This window comes from Balearica regulorum, chromosome 5 (genome assembly GCF_011004875.1).
Source record: "Balearica regulorum gibbericeps isolate bBalReg1 chromosome 5, bBalReg1.pri, whole genome shotgun sequence".
NCBI lineage: Eukaryota > Metazoa > Chordata > Aves > Gruiformes > Gruidae > Balearica > Balearica regulorum.
The window spans coordinates 64,414,774-64,434,191 of NC_046188.1; the positions used below are offsets into that span (position 1 = coordinate 64,414,774).

Sequence of the window (19,418 nt, forward strand, 5' to 3'; positions counted from 1 at the left end):
TCTGCTGGTTATTGCATGGATCAACATAAGTGGTCGTCATGGAAGAAGCTGCTTGCTTTGGCTCCCAGGCAGAGGTACCTGGGACTCGGGGGAGGCGGGGGGAACAGGGGCGCTCTGGAGACAGACGACCCGTAAACGCAGTTGTAAGAGCCAGTCAGGAGAGAAGGGGAGCAGGCAAGGAGCTTCGGAGTCTTGGTCGTGCTTTTTGCTGTTATGGGAGGCAGCGCCTACAAACTTTGGAGAGTCCAGGTTCAGTTGGCTGCAGTTCGCCTCCAAAGGCAAAGAAACCCGCCCCGCCATCCCCCCCGCCCCGCACACGCTCTTGGCGCTGGTGATAAATAAATTCGAGATACGGAGAGAAAATGGGGGGTGAGGACTTTGGGAGTCTTGGCAGGAGTAATACCGGAGCTCGACCACCTCTCTTGGGGGAAAGAGACCGCCGTGGTGCCCGGGTCGGTGGTTTTACACGGCGAGCGGTGCCGAACAGACCAAGCGACAGAAATAACGCCCGGGGGGTCGGGGGCGCTGCGCGGGGACCCGGGGGGCGGCATCGGCGGTGCGGGGCGAGCTCGGGGGAGGCGGCGGGCAGGGCTGGCGGCGGGGTCGGGGCGGGAAGGGGAGAACGGGAAGGCAGGTCCCCGGGATGCGCTTCCACCCCCACCCCCCGCTTCCCTCCTCCTCCTCCCCCCCCCCCCCCCCCCCGGCGGCGGGGGCTTGGCGGGGGGCTGGCGGGGCAGCCCGCCCCCGGGTTGCGCCTCCCGGCGAGGTTAGAGCGAGGAGGGGGAGGAAAAGTGTGCTGGGAAGTTACGGCTCGGGAAAGGCAGGGGTTTCCGAGGGAGCTCGTCTTGGCAACTGTGCCATGTTCCTCTTGTGGCAGGAGCTAGTATGCAACAAGTCCCTGGAGCACTTCCCGTGTGAGCGAGAGTGAACGTGACATTTAAAAAAGCCAAATGTTTACTTACCTGTCACCAATGCAAATCTCCAGAGCCAGCTCGTCTTGCACGGCCCCAGGTGCGAGCCGGGAGGTGGAAGGAGAGCGGCCGGGAGTCAGGGCTGATCACCCAGCGCGCCCGGCCGGGAAGGACTTTCCTCGGGAACTTTCTGTCCCGCTCCGGTTTCCTGGGAGGCGGCTGCGATCACGTTTTATAGCGTGTTAGTTGGTAACCCCTCTCATTCATTAAGATCACGTAAGAACTCAAAGGGAAACGTGACTCTGAGCTAAGGCGTTTGCGTAAATCTATAGGTTTTTAAAACTCCCTGCCAGTTGCTTTCTGTCTTCTGTAGGCACCAAGGTGGTGGAGAGTTTAAGCTTGCGGATATTGCAAAGGGTTATTAGATTCATAAGTCACACCAAGTGGTGGGCGATCCACTGAGCAAAGCAGAAGTTCTCACATGATGACTTCAAACAAGACACATTACCTTCCAGCATCTGTTGGAGAGACTGGATTTTAAGACACTTCTGTCTCCAGGACAGCAAAGAAACAATGGTGAGTACCAATAAAAAAGCCTATTTTTATAACTGGAGAGGAAAAAAAAATACCAAAACAACAACAAGAAAGGCTTCAGATGTTGCTTAACGACAGTATCTAATATCACGGGCTCGGCTTTCTAGTACTTAATATACCAAAGCATGTACCCCGCGGAGGCCGGAAGAATTATGCTTTAGACAGTGTAACTTTAATTGCAACGCTCTTTGATTTAAGGCTGCGATGGAAACACCGCGTTTGAGAAACTTGGAGCTGCCGGCGACTTGGCTGCAGCCGGGCGCTCGCTCCTCCCGGCTCTCTCCTGCCCTCTCTCCAGGCGGGCACGGAAGGCGGCTGACGCCCGGCGTGGGGGGGTGGTGGTGGGGGGGGGGGGGTGGTTTGGGGGGGCACCTCCGCGCCCCGCCGCGGAGCGAGGGCCGGGCACTGCCGGGGGGGGGGTGCGGAGCGGCGCGGCCGCGGCACGTGACAGCGCGCGGGGACGGGGGCGAGGAGCGGCCCGGGCGCGCAGCGGGGCGCGGCGGCGGAGCGGCGGCGGCGGCGGCAGCACCCTGGACAGAGGCGGCGGGGGGCGGCTCCGCACGGCTCCGCGCCCCGCTCCGCGCCGCTGCGGGGTTCGGGGAGCCGCTGGCACTTGGTACCGACTCCCCCGCTCCGTCAGCACCCCCCCCCCCCCCCACCCCCCGCGCCGTTCTTCCCCTCCCCTCCCTTCCCCGCCCGCCGCCCTCTCGCCCCGCTGGAGCTGGGCGAAGTTGAATTCCTAGCGGTGCGGGCTGGAATAGGAAAAGGAGGGAAAAAAAAAAAAAAAAAAAAGAGTCTTGCAAGCTCCGGGGGTTGGTTTGACGGTGTCAACTTTGGGAAATGCCAGTGTTTATCTCCGCGATCTAGCCACTGCTTGTGGTGTTAGCTGTGACTAAGGTAAGCGGAGGGGTGACCCCCCCGGCGGCCCCCCTCTGGCTTCTGCCTCTCTGTGGCGCGGGGATGGGTGCCTGCTCTTTGCCTAGTTTTGTTACCTTGCTGGCTGCTCGGTGTGTGGAGGCTAGAAAAGGTAGGAGAAGCTTGATGAGATTGCACTACGAGTTGAGTTAAGTTGTGCCTGATTTAATCTGGGAATCTCGTCTCTCTATGTGCGTGTGCATGCTTTGGGCAGAGATGCAACTGATCCTTTACCTAGATAAGCAGATGCGAAGGATTATTATTTTTTTCCTAGCTAAGGATGCAAGTTGATTTTGCATAGCTAAAGGGATGCAGCTGAGCTCTAGCTGGCACTGTGCACAACTGATCTTACATAGATAAAGAGACGCAGCTGATCTTTACCTACATGGAGATGAGCTGGTCCCCGGCTTGAGGGATCACTGATGGCCCCTCTGTGTACGCAGCCTACGACTGAACGGGAGAGCCGTGCATGTATTGCTGATGATCCAATATCCGCATCTACTTTGTTATAATTAAAAAAAAAAAAAGGGGGGGGGGGGAGGAGGTGTTTGACAAGCCTGAAACCTAAACGCAGCCCCCCCACCTGGAGATCATTCGGATAAGCTTTCTGCTCATTTCCCTCTCTCTAGTGCCTCCCCCCCTTCCGATTCTTCCTACGTAGAAATGTAGCTAATAATATTTAGTCTCTGGGCTAAAAATAAGCTCTGGAAAGTCAGCAGTTTGGCGGAGCAGCGGCGGTAGCAGCAGTGCTCGCAGGTAGAGAAGCTCTGGGGGTCTCCGGCTCTGCACGGGGACCGTGCATTGATCCCCCCACCACCACCCGCGCTGCCGGGGAGGGGGGCGCTCCCGCGGAGGAGGGGTCCGCACGGAGCCGCGCTGCCTCCGCCGCCCCGCTCCAGCCGCCGTGCGCCTCCCCGCCCGGCGGGGGGGGGGATCCCGGCCGCCGGGAGCCACCCCTCCTCCCCGCCCCGGGGGAGCCGAGGGGCGGCCGAGCCGGGCGGCTCCGGTGCCCCCCACCCCACCCCGCCACGGCGCGGGGGCCGCGGGCGCTCCCTGCGGCAGAGCCGGCGGCACCCCGCGGCCGGCCCCGCTGCGGCGCCGGGCCCCGCCGGGGAGGGAGCGGGCGAGGGAGGGAGGGAAGGAGGATCCCGCGGCCCCGCCGCCCCCGCCTCCCGCCGGGCTCCGGCTCTCACGTAGCGCCGCCGAGGAGGGAAACCCCCCGGCAGGCGGGGGGCTGGCACCGCCGCGGGGGAGGGGGCGGCATCCCCACCGCGCAGCCGGGCGGAGCCGCTGCGCAGGGCACTGCGCGCCCCGGTCGGTCCGGACCGGGGACCGGGCTCCCCCCCGCTCCCGCCGCGGTTGCTACGACGACCGCTTCCCCCCCGGGGGGCACCGTCCTGCGGAGACGGGGGCGCGGTGCTGCTGGGGGGGGGGCGGGGATGCCGCCCCTCTCCCGCCCCCCCTCCGTCCCGTCCCCCCACCCCCGGGAGAGACACGTCGTCAATAGCCCCCGGACGGTGCCGCTCGCAGCACCGGAGCCCGGCCGGGCACCGGCGCGCACAGCCAAAATGGAGGTGCTGCAGGACGGCACCGGGGGGGCACCGCCGCGGAGCTCCCACGAAAGTCGGTCACCTGGCGTCTCTTCTGCGTTAGTATCTATTTGCGGGAGGGTTGGGCTTGGGGGGGGGGGGTTATCATTAAAGAAAAACAACCGTCCTCCTCTCCCGGAGATGCGCTAACCGCGGCCTGGGCTCCGCGCCGGCCCCCCCCCGCCTCCCTCGCTCCCTCCCGGGTGGTGGGAGCAGGGTGGGAGCCCCGGGGAAGGGGCCGGGCGGGATCCCTCCGTGCTTTCTTCCGTTTCCACCTGGAGAACTTGCGTTTGCCGGGGATGCCTGTCTGGGTGCGATGAGAGGCATTTCTCGGGAGCTCTAGGGCGAGGAGAAGCTGGCCCAGGAAGAGATGGTTCGCAGAAGCATCTGCCATCAGCGGGCCAGATAAAACTCAAACGCACCTAGTTTGCAGTATCACTTTCATTAAATTCATAACGAAACGTCCTCTGACCTCTTTGCACTTAGGAAAAAGTCAGATGTTAGAGCTAATATTTGAGTACATCTACTAGTGATGATGAGCCCTGCTAAAACCCATCCACTTCCCAAAATAAATGGTTCTGTTATACAGGAGGTTGCCAAGGAGCTTCTATTTATGTGAATTTTCCACTCCGTGGATAATTTTGTATATCTTTATATATTTTAATTTTACACCCATTACTTTCTTACCAGGTCTTAAAAACCTCTTGGTTTCCCTTTCTGTCTCCGTTGCCGTGTTTGTGTTGAATTCTAATCGTTCTCTGCAGAGACACATGGGACGTACGGCTGCTAACAAATGACACTGGGCCATATTTGGTCACATTTGCTCATGGTGACTCATACCTTAATCTGCAAGTAGCTTTATTGATTTTAGTACCTACTATTTCTCGGAGAGCTGTCACCACTTTGGTGGTGGTTTGTCACCACCTTTCATCTCTTATGGTTATGATACTGTAAAATGTCTGATCTCCTTCAAATATCGCTTCATCTTGCAAAGTTTTGATGTGGCAGTCGTTCCTTCTCCTTTTTTATAGTTTTCCTGATATTTTACCTGGTACCATGAGTGTTGTCTTCAGTGGTTTGGTGGCTGTCGAGTGTCTGTGTCCAGCATGAGATGGTTTTTTAATGTGGTGTTTGACATAGACATGGTCTCTCTCCAAGTTTATCATTCTCTGCACCTCTCTGTTTAGATAACCACTTGATTTTCAGCATCGTTCAATAATTTACTATTTCAAATGGTCTGATAGTTCTCACTATTTACTTTTAGTGGCCACCATTCACAGGCATGTATGCTGGAGGATTATGTCTAGCATTTTATTAATCTGAGGTGGCTGGATGCACACTTTTGCCTTTGCACAGCAAGGCCTTTATTTCGTTTCTTTATCACACCGGTATTGTTGAGCTCTCAGAAATGCCCCAAGAAAATGCAGACTGGCTGCCATTTAGTAACCACACGTTGCTTCCTAAATACAGTGGCATAGGATTGCCCTGCCATGAGAAATTGTGCAAAGGTGGATGAATCTCGAGGGGCAAATTTTCCTCAGAGCTGTAAGTCTTACCATGAATCACTGTAGTAAATCATCACCGAGCACTCGAAGATGTAGCTGCTAGAATTTTTTTAATCAGATACGCAAACAAAGAGAGCATCCGTAAGATTTCAGGAGATCTAGTTCATTCCTCTAGCAAAAAAATAGTCGTGTCAAGTGCTGTAAACAGCATCTGTAAGAAACAGTACCTCTCAAAGTTGTTGAAAATCAGTAGCTTCCCTAGACCTGGGAAAGAGACAGGTAGCACAAGGTAAAATACGTATGGATAGACACTTTCACAGCTCCCTCCCCTTTGAGCTAACATTAGATTGGGGCTAAGAAACTGGGGTAGCAAAAACAGGCTTGTCAAAGCGGTCCTTAAAATGGAGACGATGGCTTTTGGGGCATGAAGAACTAGAAAGAAAGAACTGAGAGACGCGGGACTGGTTTTGTAATCCTCATTTTCATTCGTGGTTGGCGAGTTCAGCTCGTAACAGGGACCACAGAATATAGGCAGATGATACGTTAAAAAAAGGTAATGCTTGTATGCCTGGAAGTAAGAGTTTGAAACAAATGCGAGTATCCCATGTTTCCCTCGTGTTTGGGTTTCCAAATGTTTTTACACCTCCTTTCTGCGACTCTCCCACCACGCCGTTAAGAATACTGAAATGCTCCGTCAGGGAAATGTCAGGGGACATCCCACAGCGCCCGGGGTGCGTGATGAGCAGTTTCGCGTGCAAACCGCTCGCCAACTTCAGTAAATCCCTACACCCACACGCCAGCAAGGTGCAGTGCGGGGCAGGGCACCGACTTCTCCCATTAACTGAAAATATCTCTGAGACATACTCTTGCAAAATTATAGCCAGGAAAACATACCAACTGACATGGAGTTCATATAACAACTGCCCACCCATTTCATTATTTCACAAATGTGTGATTCGTGCTTGTGAGCTGTCACCGTTAACATTTCCATCTGTCTCAATATTGCTTCTATTCTTAGTTGCTATGTGATAGATGTAGGTGTATGAAAAGGATTTTTCCCCCCTCCTTGTGTCATGAAACAAAATAAATGAAAGCCACATATATGTATCCACGCATTTCACGCAAGATATACAGGCACCTTTGCGGTGCTCCCATTACTAGAAGTAGCAGTGGAGTAAGAAGCGTGTGCCTGTGGCCTCTCGCTGCTGCTAAAACATGTACTCAATGGGAAAAACATAAATAAGTCAAAATCTAACCACAAAAGAACAATATTGCTTTGATCTCCTTTTGAACATGCAGTTTGAGAGACCTATTTTCCTAATCACGTAAGTATGGGAGTAATTTTACTTATCACATAATCCTAATTGGTCTTTTCCTGAGGCAATCTCAAAGGGAAAATAGCCGTGACACGCTTCAGTGTTCAAAGGATCGGGTCCTCGGCTGCGTGGGTATTTCCAAACCTGGAGCTTTCAAGGTACTCATCGCTTGGACAAACAGAAAACTCTTAGCGTAACGTAGGCAAAACCTGCATTTCTCAGTACCTCTGTGCCAAAACCAGATTCGACAGGATACCTGTAGAAGTGAACAGACATTTCACAACAGCCTCCAGCAAAAGCGAAATCTGGCTCCAGTGGCTTTATTCCTGTTGTCATCTGAACTTTATGGCGAAACGCAAACTCATAGTCTCCTGATGAAAAATGTCTTTTGAAGTCGTTAATGGACGTGACTGATTTTCACCCCTGGCGCAGCTCGATGCTTCCCGGGGAGGCGGGGATTAGCCGGGTCCGGTCCATGGCGTAAGCCGGGCTGCGGGGGGTTGGCCCCTGCTCCTCCTTGGCTAGCGGAGAGCCTCGGGGCCGGGGCGTTTGTCATAGAGCCAACTCTTCTGTCGGTAAGTGGTTTCCCTACAGTCCCAGGCTGTTGTTTGGTCTCCCGTGGGGAATGTTAGCGGTGGGACTGTAATGGACCAAGGTCTTGCCGTAAGCGGCCAAGTGTGTACTTTCTGTTCCCCCTACCTTTTCGTGGTCTGGTCTGTCTGGGTTGCTGGTGGTTTGGGTTTTTTTTCTTCCTTCCCAAAATAGCACACAAAACCCCAATTTAACAAGCGTAAACCGTACACTCTGGCCTCCAATTTATTTTGACATTTGGCAAGAATGATTACGCAACATGTTCATTAAGTCATAACATTTTCGCTACTTTCCCATTTCAGATCCTTATTGACTGTAGCACATGCAAAAATAATGAACTTATTTATTTCCAAACGGGAAATAGACCCCAAACCTCCCAAGAAAACTCATTGTTTATGGATGCAATGTATGCAGAGACTTTTAAAGCCCGAGGTCTCACCTGGTTGTAAAAAAATAATGGTTTGTTTCTGCAAGGGGTGAGGAGGGGTTTATCATCCACTAAAATGTTTATAGGGTTGTGCAGCTAAGGAGGTCTCATCAGACAAGTTGTTTCCTTTTCCTTAAACAGAGCCCCTTCCTCCTGGCAAGCCTTGGTGGGACTCGGGAATAATGCAGTAAACAGTCATGGTAATAGATAATTAGATGGACCAGCGAAAAGCAATATGAAAGGGGGCTGGTAGCACAAGGATTACAGAAGGTGTGTGGGCATTTTGACATCCAGAAAATATTATAGATCTGGTCTCAGCTACCTCAGTCTCATGATGATAATTAAGAAATGTGGGTGTAGAAAAGCTCTTTGCATGGTTTGGTTGGATTATTGCTGCAGTTCAAAACACAATTGGCACAGACACCCACATTGGACATGATTGCCCTTTGATGAGGCAGATACTGACTTTTTAAAGCTGACATAGTTAAAATTATGTCTAAAGTTTATGGGGCCACAAGCTTCTGACTAGACTCCATTATTATAACAAATGGTAAAATACAAGCTGAAGCAGTTTAAAAAAGAAGTTGAGGTATGTTGAGGAGGAAGGGACCCTGGCAGTGGGAAGGCTTCAGGATTAACCCTTCTCTCATCCGTTTAGCAAGGAAGAACATGGGCAGTGTCCAAGGGGTTTGCTTTGTACGCGTGGTCATACACCTCTTTAAAGACGGAGCGGAGGGAAGACCAGCGAGGCTGGTTCCTCGGCTGCCTCCATTAATAACCCACAGAGTATAAAGGCTGGTTCCTATAGAGCTTTTGCGTTATGTGGCGGGTCTTCCCAGTTCTTTTGCCTCCGTTTGTTCATCGGCAATGCAGAGGTGTTACCAAACCCCTCCACGAGCACTGACTAAGGTGAAAAAATACCATAAATTTAAAAAAAAAAAAAAATCAACCTTCTTTATAAGTAGATTTTTTTTTTTTTAAGAAACACTTGTGAATAGTAAGTGAATGATGGAGGCTGTCTAGATGGGGATGGCTCGTGCCTAAGACATAACAGTATAGCTTAACATACTCAGTGTTGCTGTGTGTTATTCTAATAACCTGTACAGCTACGGAAATGTCAAAGCATCGACTTCAGGCCTGATCCTGCATTCAGGTTTATTTATTCTTTTACATGTTTCATTCCTTAAAACAGCAGCAATGGAAGAAGGTTGTATGGTGGCCCAGTGGTCATTCTATATTTATCACAGCTCCCATTCAGGTTTTCCCTGAGGAGCCAGAAAAGGCCACGTTGACAATGTAGACAGACTTTCAAAAGTCGTTGACATTTCAAAATTATCTTTTTTTCCAATATTTTCAACACAAACTCAGTTCTATATTGTTTTACAGGGTGTTCAAAGAGGCTTTCAGTATTTACCTCTATCATCAAAAGTCTGACAATGACATTTAATAAAATATTCAGATTCAAAACCAAATATATCATGAAAAGACAATGGATTTCAGGGAAACAGGTGGTTACCAAAAGAAAAAAAAAAGGCAGCTGATTTCTGACAGCAAATACCTTTTGAAACCTGACCAACTCTACTGAGAATGGGATGAAGTGAGAGTCGTGAGCAGGGGTCAAGAGACTGGAGCTGCTTAGGCACTTAATTGGGTCTGTCAAATACGTGTTCATTCACATCTGCTGAAAGTTTATAAAACCATCTGAGAGGATATTTGGCTGAATTTTGTAAACAGATATCTGATAAAATAGTATTGGCCAGGAAAACAAAAAGCCCTAGCAGTTTTTAAGCAAGGCTAAATTCTGGATTTGGCATTTTCCAGTGGATGATGATACATCCAATGCCTTTTGCTTCTGTACATGTCACTTGCTGTAGCCTGAAGTGTGATACCCCTTCTTCAATTGCTGAAAATTTATTGCATCAGAGAAAAATAAAAGAACAATGTATTTATTGGTTGTAGAAAGTCATCCGCACAAGGAGTGAATCTCACAGTATTTCCGGTACGAATCTCTTTGTGTCCCAAATTTGGTTTATTGACTAAGTTATTCTAAGTCCTTATACCACACTCATCATTCATCGTGGTATTTGAAGACCTAAGTGACATGACTAATCTGTCACAGGTTTTGCTCTCATCCTCTTCCAAGGGAACAAGCACCTTAGGTTTGTTTGGGATTTTTTTTATTGTAAGTCTTTCACAAAGGCCTTGGTGGAGCAAGAGGTGAGAATTTAATCATAGATTCACCTGATTCTTCTCTTTCTCCGTGGTATTTGCTTCTACATCAGCAGTCGGTCACTCTATCCACCACCTATTCCCCAGGCAGATCTGGTTCTCGGGCTTTTTTCCGCCCACCACCTGTTGTTTTCCTCTTCCCAAATCCTTCACCTAGACTCAGTCATCAGCTGCCCAGCCATGGTCATAGCCCAGGATACCCACTGCTTTTCTGGCCTTTTTTTTTTTTTTTTTTTTTGAGCTCTTTCAAAGACCTGAACACATCTGACTTCAGAGGGGCTTTTAATCCCCAGGCTACCACCTTTGGCACCAAACCGTTATTTTTATCATCTACTTTCCCATCAAAGGTTCTCTGCAGCATTCCCTGAAGGAAATTCTGCTGGCTCCCAAATATTAAGGAAACCAAAACATCTGACAAGAAGGCTAAGCCCTTTTTAAGGCAAAGCTAGAAAATTAATTTGAAATGGCCAGAATTTCATATTCAGTTATTCATAGGGATTTTCCAGACAAAGAGGGGAGGAAATTCAGACTAATGCAAGGCATACGCTTCAGGCCAGGAGGAAAGCCAAAGACGATGGACCTTTCAAAAATTTTCTTTCGGCTCCGTACCGTCCCCTTGGCAAGTCAGCCCATCCAAGAGCAATAGCACAAGAGCAAGGCGATGTACTGACTCGCCTCCTTGACCACCAGAGGCCATTTCAGCAGCTGCTGCCTGTGTGTGACAGCTGCCTGGGGCTCTGATTAGCAGCAGAACTTCCCGGCTCGCCTCTGCCAGGGCTGTAAACACCATGATGATGATGTGCGTTATGCCAGTTCCCTCAGAAACAGAGAGTCGGGCAGACTTCAGTGCGTCCTCCTCCAGGACATACTGGGGATGATGCAGCCACGGAGCCGAGTCTTGTTTGGATCGGTTTGTCTTTTTATCTCTCTCAGTTCGGGTTTCCAACGCGATTTGCAGGCTGGGGTAACCCCTGAAACCCTGTGCATAGGATCAGCCGCCTCCATGAAGCTGAGAATTGCCTTCAGCTCACAGAGCTAATTGGGGGGGGGCATTAATACCCCCCTGCATAGCAATAACCTCCCGCTCGCCCTCGCTGCAGACCTCTAAGTGGTTCCCACAGCCAGAGGAATGGAGAAAAGAGGAATGGAGGTCAGTGCAAGAAGGTGGTTTGGAGGGCGCAGAGCCCCTGATATGAGCGACCATAGGGAAGGGGTGGGGGAGGACATGGAGAGCCTCTGGAAGAGGAGGTGGTGTGTGATGTGAGGGAAGGAGCTCCATGGAGGGGTCTCTGGGGGGAAGAAATGAGGCAGGTGCCTGGCGTGCTCCAGGTGCTCAGCCTGAACCCTCAGCATCACTGTGAGTTTTGTCAACCTCTTCTCAAGCCTTGTCCAACCTCACCTTTGACTCCTCCTGGAAAAAGGCAGCTTAGTCTCTCAGACACAGGCACTCAGAGACATTGGGCCAGGACAGGGCACCACTGCTGTGGTGGGACAGAGCCGTGGCCACGAGCCTTCCCCGCACCCCCAAGTTCCGCTCCCACAGTGACAGCCCGGTTGCACCCTCGGAGAGGAGGCACCTGTGGCTGTGGCTGAGTTAAATTTCCTTTATCCATTCTCATAGGCACTGTCACTGCTTGGCAAGGCAGAGACTAGATGGAGATACAGTAACACAGATAGGCAAGTGATAGGGAAGGAGAATTATAGGGTTGTATGGTTCAAGCATGTACAGAAGGGATGTGCTTTAGGTACCTGAGAATACTCCCAAAGCCCTATTTGTTATAACAATACAAAAAAAAAAAAAAGTCATGGAGGCTGTTAGCTTTTATCTGAAGACTCTACCAGGTTATTTATAAAGATTAATTTTAACATACCCCTCTCTTTGGGAAATGAGAGGAGAGGGAAAGCACTGGACCAGAATGCAGCCCAGAGCAGGAGCATACAACACACTTACACAGGCACTTTAAACTATCACAAACACCCATCCCTGTCGCTGCTGGGTTAGCGCTGGCCTGGAGCAGGTCCCTGGGCTAATGGGTCATGTGGCCGGAGGGTGGCCCCGCAGGGATCCCGGGGGCCACCACAGATCCCCTGCCAGCGATGAGGTGGGGGAGCACTAGGAGATGATGGGTAAGCAGAAATGATGGATGGCGCTGGAGCCCCGGCAGCCCCGGGCTGGCCCATGCCGGGAGAGCAGTGCTTGGATGGAAAACAAATAGCGGTGCTTCCCGAGGAACACCGGACGAAAGGTCCATCTTCCAGGCAAACTGGCTTAGCAATCCCTCGGCCGCCTGCGAGCGTGTCCTGCCTGGCTGTATCCGAAACCTTGATGGGGGAAGCTGTCAGCCGCCTTCTGAGTCCGTGCTTTTTGTGGGATGTTAGTGAAGATCAATGGTTAGCTAAAAATCGATCGGCTAAATTCAGATGGAGGTCTGGGACCAGTTTGTCAAACAGACAGGGAGAATGTGTTTTTCGTACACTCGTCTTTCATTTGTGTTAGAACTTGGGCTCAGCCTTTTTTCCCCGCGTCTCTCTAGGCCCATCAGTACATGGAATTAACAGAATGTTCATTTACTGTGAGGGTGAGGGCCTGACAAAAGCACAGCAAACTGCAAAATAAACCATGTTATCATTTATGCTTCCCCAACTCTGGTAACTGGTGCAATTTTCTGGCCATTAACAGGGCGTAAATCAAGAAACTAATCAGAAACAAGCCTCTAAATTATACCGGTTCTTATTTACTTTCTTTTATCTTGATACAACTTCTTAAAAGAATATTTTCAACAGATCTTTTAAACATTTCTAGTAAGAGGCAATAGACAAAATGTCATAATTTCCATATGAAGGAGTTTCTCTCAGTGCAATTCCTATCTAAAAAGCCATTTTACCCTAATATGGTCCCAGAGTCTAAGTAACATATTCTGTCGCAATGACTTTTGCATCAAAACAATTTTTCTGTTTCATATCTGAGAAAAAATGTTGAATATTTAAATTCCATATCCTTTTTGATCTTAATTCCCATCACAGAAGAGCTCTTTAGGCCTCATCAATGTGCTCTAGGTGCAATATCAGAGTATATTTTTCATATTATGGGATCTAACCCAAATTAAGAAACCAAAGGGGAAGAAGCTATACATGCCTGGAAGGGAAAGGGATTCTGCTCGGAGCATGTAGCAGGGTAAAGCATCAAACAGAAACGTAACTAAAGTCTAAAATAATGGTTTAAATGCCTTGCTGCAGAGTCCTTGCTTAAAATCTAGCACTCATCTCTCTCCTGATTTAAATACTTTGCATTCCTGTTGACTTCAGTGGTGTTTATATTCAACTAAGTGAAGGCACAATAAAGCCATACAGTACAACTGTGAGTTGCAATAAATTATAGAAGATTAAATAGGCTAACTAATGAAATACAAAGAGGTGTTTAAAGCTACCACTCCCTTGAAGCCTTTACGTTTCAGCTGTATAAACTATATGAAAAATAAACAGTGTCTAGGAAATAAATGTAGATAACGTTTTTTACGAATTTATACTCCAATGGCACAGGTCCTGAACCACCAAGAAAAAACCCCACTAAATGTCTCACCAAAGCCAGGGGTGGATTTTACTTAAGTAGTCTTTGAGTCGCATCCAACCCTAAAAATAGAGGGATGTTGGGCACGTCAAGTGGAAGCAAAAGATAGGAGAGGAGCCTGTGCTAAGGCACCGTGGGTCAGCCCATTTGTGAGATGTTGGATGGTGGGAGCGGGCTGCCGCGCTCCAAGAACACGTATCGGGCGTGCTCGATTGATTTCCTCCTGCTTGTCGTTCTGGTGCGTCGGTTTTGTGGTGTCCCCGCCGATGGATGCTCCTGCCCCACAACCACCCCTTCAGAGCCACCCTGTCCTTGCACAGGATGGCTTCTTCCTGGGCCACAGAAATCAATATGTTTTCCCATTTGAGAAATGGTGTAGATCTTGAGGGAAGCGATTTTAAAATATCTTAAAATTTGTATTGATTTTCTGAATATATATTTCAGGATTTTTGAATTCCAGAGTAGCCATACATCCGCCCTGTGCTTTGTTTCCATCTCTCAGCATCTATAAATGATAGTCCACATGCTGCAGAAAGAGAACCAGCTGCGCATCCAATTACTCTCATACTGTACTTGCGAGGAGAAAAAAAAATATTTTAATAGGGGTACCACAAATACGTATACTGGTACTAATTACTATTTAAAGCACTTCTGCAGGGCAGGTCAATTAAATCATTTCATCTAGCCAATGCGGAGAAATAAAGGCTCCTGTGCAAATCCCGCTCCTGGGGCTGGGCTGGGCGTTATGGTGGAAGGAAAAAGGGAGCGGGGATGGCATCCTCTTTGTCATCACCTTTTGCTCCGCATTAATACGTGCTGGGGACTGGGTGAGCACATAATGGGATGGTGACCCAAACCTTGGGCCTCTGTCGTTGCTCGCGTGCCGCCCGGGAACTCCTCCGCTGCAAATAAACAGACGATCCCTTTTATCCGGACAAGTGAAAACTGCCGGACTGACACATGGCTGCCTATTAATCTCCGAAGTGGAATGTAGCAACATTTATATACAATGTGGTTCCAGTCATTAAATTAGTGGAAGATTAACAATCCCAAGTGTTCAATAAACAGAAAAGACAGCAAACAAATTAAACGTGTTAGTCAAGGGAAATTTTGGCTTTAATGCAACTAATCCGGTACTTGTTTCTTGAGCCACAAGTCACAGTAACTGGAGGAGGAGAACATAATGTGGTCTGGATTTCATTTTGAGGACTCTATTTAATTTTTATTGCTGCACTGATAATTTTACTTGGCAATTACCAAAAATACCTACTGTTCCTCAGATATTTCTCTCTTTCATGCTTTAGATGGTTAACATGGAAAATGTTTTGAACTCTAGAACTGCTTCTTAGGCAAAATAGCTCAATACGCTATTTAAAAATATATATATCTTGAATTCATCTTTAAACACATCAGCTCATTAAATGTATTGACGTGGCTGCGCTTTACAGAGGGACGGAGCCAAAGCACCTTAACCTCTCTAGGAAGATGAAGACTGCTATCTAAGTGCAGCATAAGATGCCTTAATACGAAAGTAGCGCAGGGCAGGAGAGCTAGAAGAACTATTTAATGTTTACACATGCTTTTCATTCCCAAGGATCTCGGCGTACCCGGGGAGGATCCCTCCTGCCAGCTCCGGGCCAGAGCGGGGCCCCGTGGGCGGTGGGCACCCTGGCACTGAGCACCCATCCTCCATCTCTGCTGTTTGCTTTAGATCTCTTATCACCCGTCACCCCCCGGGCAATATCGCTGAGCAGCCCGCACCTGGCGAACAGAGTGCCTGAGCTTGATGTCAGAGGAGATTTTAGTTGCTTAAATAGAAATAAACTACAAAGGAGCATTCGCAGGGCTGCAAACCTGGGTTTTGGGGGCTTGCTTATTTTTAGGCCATACCCAAAGTAAGGTCTCTGCAGTTACGCACTGAGGAGGGTTTGGTAAGGCACGTACGTACTGTCGGCTCTGACAAGATGCCTGGCTAAGTTTATAAAACCCCTGGAATCTGATCCCTTTAAATATTAAAAATAATCCACTATATTGCATCTAATTGAAACCCACTGAATACCTAGAGGAAAGGAGAGATGAGTCAATCCCAACACCTTTCACCCACAAGTGCACCAACAGTTTTCTGATCTTCTTTAATCATAGAGCTCCAATGGCCGGACTCGTCACAGGAGTGCATCTCCAGCCATCTAATCTCTCCGCACTCGGCTCGGGTTTCCCCCGTCCCGAGGAATCACACACAGCCTCTTTGGGGGAGAGGGGATTTTCTGGTCCCTTCCCATGTCTGCGACTCACTCGGAGCCTGCATTTTTGTTGTTGTTGTTGTTTCATCCCCTCTTTGCTGTCCGCTGCGACGGAGCTGTGGCCGGGCTGTTGGTGGGGAGGTCAGGGGCAAGCGGGGAAGGGCTCGGGCACCGTACGCCAGACAGCCGGTACACTGGATACTCGCAGGCACAACCCAGATACTTTGCTCTTTGCTCAGGCGCCGGGTGTTTAATGCCTCCAAAACAACAGCAGTAATGCAGAGATACTTGCGAGATGAATTCCCGGTTTTAGTGAGTGTTGAAGCATAAGGGAATCATCAACCCAACTTTTAATTTTGCTGCTGGGTCAGACTCGTTCTCTCTTTTCTTTTTTCTGGTTATGCATTGCCACGGTGCCTTTCCTTCACCTCCACCCAGGCCTTCGCTGTTGCTCTGGTGCTGCCCGGTTCTTGTCTCCTGCTCCGCGCCATCCTCGCCTTTATGGCTGTGCCGCTGTCCTCGATAGCCGCCCTCCACCCCGCAGCACAGGGTCAGCCTGGCACGGCTCCGCACCAGCCGCGGCACCGAGCGGTCAGGACGCGAGGGGTGAATTATCCTCCCGGCTACTCCCAGCCCTTCTGCGTGGGGAAGAGGGATTTCGTGCCTGGTTTAGGAGTCCCGCTGTCTGAGCAGCATGTGGGGTTCCTGCAAAACACTGAAAGGGAGTCCTAGAAATTTGGGGAGGGAGCCCGGGGAGGCTGTTAAACCCTGCCTTGCACCAGCCAGGGCCAAACCCCATAACTCTGTACTGCGTCCAGCTCTGGAGCCCTCAGCACAGGAGAGACATGGAGCTGTAGGAGCGAGTCCAGAGGAGGCCACGAAGCTGATCAGAGGGCTGGAGCACCTCTCCTGTGAGGACAGGCTGAAAGAGTTGGGGTTGTTCAGCCTGGAGCAGAGAAGGCTCCGGGGAGACCTTAGAGCACCTTCCAGCACCTAAAGGGGCTTATAAGAAAGATGGGAGCAGACTTTTTAATAGGGCCTGTTGCGATAGGACAGGGGGTAATGGTTTTAAACTAAAAGAGGGTAGATTCAGGCTAGATATAAGGAAGAAATTTTTTACGGTGAGGGTGGTGGAACGCTGGCACAGGTTGCGCAGAGAGGTGGTGGATGCCCCATCCCTGGAAATGTTCAAGGTCAGGTTGGACAGGGCTCTGAGCACCCTGGTCTAGTTGAAGATATCCCTGCTCATTGCAGGTGGGTTGGACTAGATGGCCTTCAAAGGTCCCTTCCAACCCAAACCGTTCTCTGATTCTATGATTCTAACTCCCTTCCTGCAGTTACCTAGAGGGTTCGGTCCCTCTGCAGAGCCTTGGCAGGGCCAGCATGTGCGTCCACCTCCTGCCTGTACTTGGCTCCCTCCTCATCGGCCATGTCCTCCCCCGGCGCGCGCACAGTGTTGGTTAGCTGTGACATAAGGGGACGTTGCCTGGGTAAGTGCGCACACACTTTTGGATGGGAAGGAGCGTGTGCGCGCATGTGTGTTCATCACTCGATGTATGTGGTAGTTGTCATATATGACTCATATTCCATTTCTGTGACAGTTGATGCCAGTAGAGACAACTACCCGAGTGGTGGCAAGGAACAAACACAGAAAGGGCGTGCTCGTTGAACGAGTGTGTTCATGAGCAGCTTAATAAATTTATATACCATAGACACATGCATTTCCTTGTTTGCATGAGACTAATCTGCACCTACCACAGAGCTCTGTTATAGAAGCAGTTTCATGAATATAAATTGCGCTGAAATCCCTGACTAGAAGGCATGGGACAAGATCCAGGGTACAGATCCCCCCATGTGATGGAAAGCTGGCATACTTCTAGCAGACATGAGAAGAGACCAATTATTTTAATTGTTTGTTGGAGTTTTTAATTCACTTTTGCCGTAGCTGCAGGGTGACGATTCTGAGCTATTAGGTGATATTCTTTTTCAGCAAAAATGTTGTGGTTTCGGTGCCTATGATTGAAAGGGTAGGTTTCATTACTTTATCCTGTACACATGCAGCCTACAAACTACGTCTAATGAAAGATCTTTGGGTTTGTATTCCCGTCTTTGCTGTTTCACATAATACTTTCCCTGCTAAAATGAGGCCGAAAGGCCTCTCGGCAGATGTTGTTCACCGAAGGTGAAATTACGCTGGATATTAAGAACAAGTACCCTGTGCTATTTAAGGCACAGGGAATATTCTGGCCACCCAGCAAGCTACTTGCAGACCAGAACCAGAGCAACTCTTTGCGGGCTGGACACAAGATAAACCTCGAGGCTATGAGATCCAAGTGGCACCAACCCCAGGGCATTAACACGCAATGCGGACGCCCTGGGAGAGGCTGTGGCCGCAGTTTGGCCGACCCCTGGGTGCGAGGGGTGGGCTGGGGAAGCACTCGCCACCCTCCTTCTCTCTCCATCTCGCTCAGCCACAGCCTGGCCGATTATAAAGACTTTACGTAGTTGAGCAGAATTTGGGCTCGGTCCTTGAAGATGCTGAGGGTTTTCTAGTCCCGCTGATGTTAGTGAGGAGCATCAGTGGCTCTGCTGTGTGCGCTGCGATCGCTGAATCATCAGAGAGTGGCGTCACAGCCCAGTCATCTTCTTACAAATGTGACGTGCCTGCAACCTCCAATTGTGTTTATAATCCATTGCAATTTTTAGCATTACTTGAGTCGGAAAAGTTTATTTCCATGAACTTTCCAGCCCTTTAAAGTGAAAAAATAGCGAAGATAGGTAACTAGGAAACATGAATAAACATAATTAAACATAAAATGCTTGTAGTGATATAAGAACTGACCTCGGCCAATTAAAATTATTAATAGAAAAAATACTCCAGTGTCAAAACCCGAGTATCAACGGCATTCTCATTTGTGTAATCAGGATTAGTTTATATTTCCTGACAGCCGAGTGAGAGGCAGTCCAAATTCTTGCTTCTTGACCTTTTTCTCATTCAAAACAGGTCAAGATGCTATGTGAATAAAATGGGGAGTGTAAAGATACATTTGTGGGGGGAGACTGAGTCGCCGATTATGTATCGACTAACTATGGACCTTTTAAGAATGTTGCTCTTTTCAAATATTGACTTTTTTATTGCTTCTCTTACAATTGCAATGGGGGAATTTAAAAGCCCCACAAACTACTTTATCGTATAATTAGTTTATCAGTAAATTTGGACCTCATACATCAATCACTATAATGCATAACCTCCACCGAGACAGAAACCAGATGTGCGTGCTTCTGCTTTCTTCTTTATAGTATCTACAGCATCATTAGTGCCTATGCTACAGTTTAAATTGAATTCAGCAAAAAGCAATGGTCTTACCCCCCTGCAAGCAATCTGATATTGCTGCAGGGATAAATCAACATTATGTTGATTGACAACTCGTACTTCTACTCTTTCTTACTCTTTCCCTGGTGCCGCACGGAAAAGGGTGAAATGTAATTTATGTATGCGAAAAAGAATTTTAACTAGTTAGGTATAGGAAAAA

General features: G+C 49.3%; 1 protein-coding gene across 1 annotated transcript in view; it reads left to right on the forward strand.

Moving 5' to 3' along the window:
• Positions 1 to 1,172: 1,172 nt before the first annotated feature.
• BDNF (brain derived neurotrophic factor) overlaps positions 1,173 to 19,418 on the forward strand; it is a 41,824-nt gene continuing 23,578 nt past the window's right edge. Inside the window, exon 1 of the mRNA XM_075755313.1 lies at positions 1,173 to 1,487. Coding sequence (XP_075611428.1) covers positions 1,485 to 1,487 — 3 coding nt within the window. The 5' untranslated portion in view covers positions 1,173 to 1,484. The remainder of the gene's footprint in view (positions 1,488 to 19,418) is intronic.